Genomic DNA, 7168 nt, shown 5'->3' with positions numbered 1-7168 from the left:
ACATCACAGTTGGTTTAGCAAAATGATTTATTGAGTGCCTCCACTTAATAGCTAAACAACTGCTATGAGAACAAAATTATCTATATCAATTTGATATACGTTATATATCAAAGTATATTATTTTCTCCCCTCACAAGTGGTTCAAGGTCAAGAACCAAATAATTCCATCTTAGTATTATTGATGAGTGGAGTATATTTTGATTAATACCATAACGCACAAAGATGGATTCTCAAAGTTGAGGAAACAATTTAGTTTTTCTAACATGAGGGGGAGATATGATAAACAGTTGAGAAGAAGTTACGTGGAATGAATTATCATTTGTACATTTAGATCCTCGAATAAGATAATATGAACTTGAAGTTCATAAAAAGATAATTCATGTGCAATATATTGCAAAGCATCCCAAACGCAAATGTTGACCCAAAGAAAGTAACTATATTCTCACTGAAAATGCTCCTATTAGAATAAGTCCTAGAAGGACAAAGTCTATGGTACGCTTAAAGCGTATAGATAAATCGGTTCCAAATAAAATTCTTGATAAAGAAGATGAGCAAATGATCATAATAAGGAGGCAAGTGATCTAGAAGATCACATGATATAACACTTCATAAATCTCAAGAGAGGTTCAGGTACCTGAAAATATAAATGAAGAGATCTCTATGTTATGTTGTTATGGAAAAAAATAGGTTGGAATCGTTATAAAATATTTGTCGACGACATCTATGATAGCGCTAAATATATATATGAGGATCTTAAATCTGGAGAAACAATTTCAAATAGATTTGGTTTCATATGAAAGACATGTAGTTTTGAACATGTAATTCAAATACTTGAATGTATAAAGTCAATGATATGTGTAATCAGTTTTCGGTATCTTATTTGTCTAGCATGACATGAAAACTTGATATGCATCTAAAGTCTATTATATGGCTTATATGACTTAACTTATATGACAATCCTTGAAGGATTTAAATCGCTTAAAGCATATACAATTCTTGGTCCTGAAGTACCACATCCTAAGTGCAATTTGTGTACATATATATCTTGCTGTAACTATAAGCATGATAATGTGATAGCGAAAATACCTCTATGAAGATATTGAAGAGCCATTCCACGACATTATATGAAGACATTATATATCTATCAAGAATGATGATTTCAAGGTGCAAAATATTCATTCATGTCAATATGGCTGATTTGTTTATCAAATTTCTCCTAACGATCTCTTGAAGATGGTGCACAAGATTGGGATACGAATGCTCAAGGATGTGAATTGATACTCTCATCAGGGGGAGTTAATACGCGTTGTACTCTTTTTCTCTTACAAAGTTTTATCCCAATGGGTTTTCCTTGCAAGGTTTTTAATGAGGCAACCAAAGGGCGTATTGTTAGATATGTGTATTCTTTTTAATTCTCTAGAATTTTTTCCCACTGGGTTTTATTTTAGTTAAGGTTTTAACGAGACACATTATCTATTGAATATACATTCAAGGAGGAGTGTTATAAATAGAATTGTATTTAAGGTGAATGAGATTTTAGGGATTTTACTTGGTGGCTAAGTCACTTTTCCCCTATAAATAGAGGGGTTCTATTCCATTGTAATTCATCCCAAAGTAATAAGAATTCTCTCTCTCTTTCTTTGCAATATTCTTCTTTTATTGTTTTATAACAAAATACGGATATTCCTGTCTCTATTTAGTTCTTCCTTTTCTTTTTTGTTTGAGACAAACACAATAATAGCAAAATCTAGAACAAGAAATACGGTACAGTGAAAAAATAGATGTTTACTCCAAATCACATAATTTAAGTTACAAATTAAAGTATAAATATTTATCATTAATCATGCGATTAAATGATAAAAATTCATATGCAATACATATATCTTGTATTTATTTGTTTGACATTAAATCTTTTTCCGTATAGCAGCTGCAAAGTGCTATATATTGTATGGGGTCGAATTTGACTAACCACGTCCCACCGCCTGTGTGACTAACCGTTGAATGTCTACGATTCGACCCAAGGGAACGACCCCGGGGTTAGGTGGGGGACAACCTCGACCTGTTATTAGTTCCGTTATAAAGTACATTGACGTTATCACTCCTAGGGTTTAGCTCGAATCCCTCTATTATATAAAGGGGGATCAAACATTGTAATAGGGGGAAACTTGGAACAAAAGAACTGACTCTCTCTCTAATATTTATCTCTCTAATCTTTCTCTCTCTATTTCTCCCTCTCTATTATCCATACATTGTTGTTATTATTCCAATTAGTAAAACGATCCTGGGGATTATTATCTCCGACTACGATTTACCCTTTCACTTCTGTGATTGATTTGCTTAAAAGGATTTTAACATCTTTTGAGTCAAACAATTTAGCGCCGTTTGTGGGAATTTCTGTAGTCGAAATCATAGTTCTCACCTGGGATATCAAACGATCTCTGTCCTTCGCACTCCATAGAAATCAACGATGGCAGAAAAAGAAGCAAGGTTGAAAGCGATAGCGAATGTCTCAAACACCCTCTTAGACTCCCTCAACGAAGCTGGTAGAGAAGATAACGAGAATATAATCGTAGTCGGAGGGGGAGATCTCACCCTCTATACTCGAGGATCTGACGATCTTGCGCGAAAGAGGAACTTCGATATCTACGGTGAGGGAAACACCACCAGCAGTCAAAAAGCTGTTAGAAGAATGGTTGACAAGCGCTCTAAACACCATGCTCGAAAAACCCTCTCTAGGAAATACCGGAGATTCACCAACGTTGGAAGTCGCTGCTGTCACCGGTGAGCCAAGCACTGTACAAACAATCAACAATCGCACTACCACCGATGCAAGTGATGGTACACTCTCAGCCATCCTAAAGAAAGTGGAAGAAATGGAATACGAGAACAAGATGCTTCGTGATCAAATGAAGGAACACCAGGAAAGGGTTGACAAAATACACGGCGCCCCTAAGCTGCTGCCAAAGCGCGATGTGGGAAGGTTTGTCGAGCAGCCTTACAGTTGATGATAGGTGATAATAGGTAAATTAGACTATAATTAGGCCTTAAAGAACCACATTTTTGTATAGCTTTTACGGTAAAGAGTGATAACAAAATGCTCTGATTAGTGCTTTTCATGCTTTGCAGGCTATATCCAATAAAAGAAGTCTGTGGAGTACTTTTGGGATCAATTAGGGAGAAAAGGAGGCCAATCATATAATATCCACAAAGTGCACCAAGCGAAGGGACAAAACCAGATCTGAAGGCCACTCTGGCCGCTGTCCGAGCGTAACCACGGTAGGACCGCGACAGAACACTGCTGCAGATTTCGAAGGCCACTCTGGCCGCGGTCCTGGCGTAACCGCGGCAGGACGCATAAACTTCAGGGACCAAAGTGCAAAACACGGGATTTTAAGCCCTAAACCCTATATTAAACAAAGAAAGTCGGTCAAGAAAAGGAGAGGACGCCACTTTGGAGCAAAGATACACGCTAGAAACATTGAGGAGCAAGAACAACTCGGAATTCTTCATCTTTTCCAGTACTTTCAATTAATCAAAACTTATGAAATTGTTTGATTACATCATGAGTGGCTAAACACCCATTGTTCTGGGGTTGAAAGTTAGCCATGAATATTGTTGTTTGATATTAGCTTGACCTTGATTATAATTCACCAATATATGGTTGTTTCTTCAATTCTGTGTTTAATTGCTTAATTGTCTGGCCAACAGTTAGGTTCTCTTTACTATCTATGCTATGCTTGGGAAAGCCATGTTTAGATTAGAGAAGAATTGAAGAGAGCTTGATCTTAACCCTTAGGGGGAGCGGATTTGTGGTTAGGATAGGAATATACCTAGTCACCGTGCTTAATTAAATACCGTGATCTTAATGCGTTCTTAATAGATTGATTTTATAGGTATATAGGCGTTAATCTATTGAGAATAGGTGAGTAGTACTTCGGGAGAAGGCTATGAGAGCATCTATCGATTAATTAGCAACCATGAGTGAATTATATGAAAGGGAGAGTTAATTAGAACACAATACGAATGGTGAATCGATCACAACCCTGGAATACTTGTCTCTACTGAATACACAACAATCAATTAGTTACTTGATAATTTAGTTTTTACTTAGAATCGTAGTATAATATAATCATATCATTGGACTTTGATTTTAGCTGGACTGAATAGCAATTTGAGTAATTCCGTGAGTAGTTTACACAAGTCTCTGTGGGTTCGACACTCAACTTACCATTATATTACTTGTCGACCATGTATACTTGCGTGTGCGTTTGGGAGCAACAAGTTTTTGGCGCCATTGCCGGGGACTTGAATATTAACTACTTGCTAGTTTTTGCTTTATTTGCTTATTTCGCCTAGTCTAACGTTGCTTGATTGTTGCTCAGATCTCAGGAACTTTGATTGAATGCGTAGGGTCAGAAGCCAGGACAGACTTCAAGGCTTTGATCCTGAACCTGAGAGAACATTTCACAGGAGGTTGAGGGAAGCAAGGGACACGAATAATATTCAGGCACTTGTTCAATTTCCTGTGGACATGGCAGAGGAGCAACCCATGGCTGTTCAGGAGGTGGCGATGCCTAGCATTGCTAATGTCACCTCCAGTATCGTGAAGCCCAGGATCACTGGGCACTTTAAGCTGAAACAGAGCATGATCCAGCTGCTTCATGCAAACGGGCAATTTATGGGTCTTCCACATGAGGATCCGTAGCAGCACATTCTGAACTTCTTGGATATTAGTGATACTTATATCACTAACGGGGTCACTCCAGATTATGTGAGGCTCACACTTTTTCCATTCTCTCTATTGGGTGAGGCTAAGCGATGGCTAAAGGCAGAACCAGCTAACTCCATTACAACATGGAATGATCTGGCGAGAAAATTTCTAGCAAGGTTCTTTCCTTCAGGCAAAACTGCAAAGATCAGAAGTGAAATAGTGGTCAAACAGAAAGCAGGTGAATCGTTATACTCAGCTTGGGAAAGGTTCAAGGGGCTACTCAGAGACTGTCCTCATCACAATCAGACGAATGAAGTGTTAGCTCACACTTTCATAGAAGGACTACATTCTGAAACAAAGATCGTGGTAGATGCTGCAGCTGGGGTTCAAGTGTTGGAGAAAAGCTTTGACGAGATATATGCATTATTGAACAAATTCTCCAAGAGCAATCCGGATTGGCAAGGAGAGATGGGCAGGCACATAGTGCAAAAGTCTGCAGGGGTTCTTGAGTTAGATGTCGTCTCAGCATTATTAGCGCAGATTGCTACACTGGCCAGTCAAGTGAACCAGATGAATTTGAGTATCAACAAGCAGCAAACACAACCGGTACAACAGGTTCAGGCTTTTTGTGAAATATATGGAAAAGGGCACACGAGCGACATATGCCCCGCAAACCCAGAGTCTGTCTGCTTTGTGGGTAATTCAAATAGGGGCCAAACAAGCCAATATGGGAACACTTACAATCCCAACTGGAGGAACCACCCAAACTTCTCTTGGGGTGGAAACCAAGGCACTCAGAATCAATACAGGCCTCAAGCACCTCAACAGCAATATAGACCACCTCAGGTTGAACAACAAGCGAATCCTACAAGCCACCTTGAAGACATGTTTAAAAAGATGATGGTTGAACAGCAAGCCCTCGCCACAACAGTGAGAAATTTGGAGCGTCAAATGGGACAGCTTGCTAGTGCTCAAAATACTAGACCAGCGGGAGCTCTTCCAAGTGACACTGAAGCCAATCCTAGGGCGACCCTTAATGCTGTGTCGTTGAGGAATGGGAGACAACTAGAGGAAGTTCTATCTAAAAAGAGGAAACAGGTGACTTTTAATGAGATGCCAGCCACTGTAGAATCAACATCAGAGAAAGCCAAGGAGCCAGAGAAGCCGGCTGGAGAGGCGGTGGCTGAGCAATCCCCACAATTGGTTGCAAGGCCACCACCTCCATTCCCTCGAAGACTGCAGAAATTACGAGATCATGCCGCATATAAAAAGTTTCTTGATATCTTGAAGAAGGTACAAATTAATATTCCATTGGTTGACATCTTACAGGAAGTACCCAAATATGCAAAGTACATCAAGGACATTGTGGCGAATAAAAGGAGGCTGACCGAGTTCGAGACTGTGGCACTCACTGAGGAGTGCAGTTCCAGAATTCAAGGCAAGTTACCTCAGAAATTGAAGGATCCAGGTAGTTTCACTATCCAAATCACGATTGGTAAACATGCTGTTGGGCGAGCTCTATGTGACCTTGGAGCAAGCATCAATTTGATGCCGCTATCTATATTCAGACAGTTGGGGTTGGGTGAACCACGCCCAACCACAGTTATCTTACAGTTAGCTGACCGCTCCCTTGCTCATCCTGAGGGAGTAATTGAAGATGTGCTTGTCCAAGTGGGGTCTTTTATATTCCCAGCTGATTTCATCATCCTGGATTACGAGCCTGATCAGGAAGTCCCATTTATTTTGGGGCGTCCATTCTTAGCCACGGGCCGAGCTATTATTGATGTTTGTGAAAGAATGATGACGATGAGAGTGGGTGATCGAGTGGAGGTCTTCAACGTTTATGGAGCACTCAAGTTACTAGCCCACTATGAAGAATTGTCCATGATCTCTGTGGTAGAAGGTCATGCCACGTCGTTAGTACCTTATATGAGCCCTGCAGATCCTGTTGAACGAGTATTGATTGGGGACTTAAAAAATGGTGAAGATGATAGGATGGGAGAAATTGAGCAAGTGCTGGATATGTCATGCAGTTATGTACATGGGATTAGAAAATTTGAAGAATTGGACAGGCCTGTCACTCTGACCCTCCCCAGGCCATCTATTGAAGAAGCTCCGAAGCTAGAACTCAAGCCACTTCCAGCGCATCTGCGCTATGCTTATTTGGGGAACTCAGAGACACTGCCCGTGATTATTTCATCCAGCTTGACCAGCACTCAAGAAGAAAAATTGCTCAGAGCCCTCTGCGAGCATAAAAGGGCCATTGGGTGGACTATAGCTGACATCAAGGGCATTAGTCCATCGTTTTGCATGCATAAAATCTTTCTAGAGGACGGACACCGCCCCAGTGTAGAGCAGCAAAGGAGATTAAATCCCATTATGAAAGAGGTGGTGAAAAAAGAGTAATCAAGTTGCTCGATGCAGGTATCATTTTTCCTATTTCTGATAGCAACTTGG

The 7168-nt window shown here is 40.1% G+C and overlaps 1 protein-coding gene across 1 annotated transcript; it reads left to right on the top strand.

Moving 5' to 3' along the window:
* The first annotated feature begins 5608 nt into the window (after window positions 1-5608).
* Window positions 5609-7117, top strand: LOC109217641. The gene has a single exon (XM_019381904.1). The coding sequence runs from the start codon at window positions 5609-5611 to the stop codon at window positions 7115-7117; it is 1509 nt and encodes a 502-aa protein (XP_019237449.1).
* The last annotated feature ends 51 nt before the right edge of the window (window positions 7118-7168 follow it).

The sequence above is a fragment of the Nicotiana attenuata genome, unplaced genomic scaffold, assembly GCF_001879085.1.
Source record: "Nicotiana attenuata strain UT unplaced genomic scaffold, NIATTr2, whole genome shotgun sequence".
Lineage (NCBI taxonomy): Eukaryota > Viridiplantae > Streptophyta > Magnoliopsida > Solanales > Solanaceae > Nicotiana > Nicotiana attenuata.
Note: the sequence above shows the minus strand (reverse complement) of the source record. Positions and strands in the feature narration are given on the sequence as shown.

What these genes read in the sequence shown, in the direction of transcription:
- LOC109217641 (XM_019381904.1), top strand. Translation starts at nt 5,609, where the DNA reads ATGATGGTTGAACAGCAAGCCCTCGCCACAACAGTGAGAAATTTGGAG.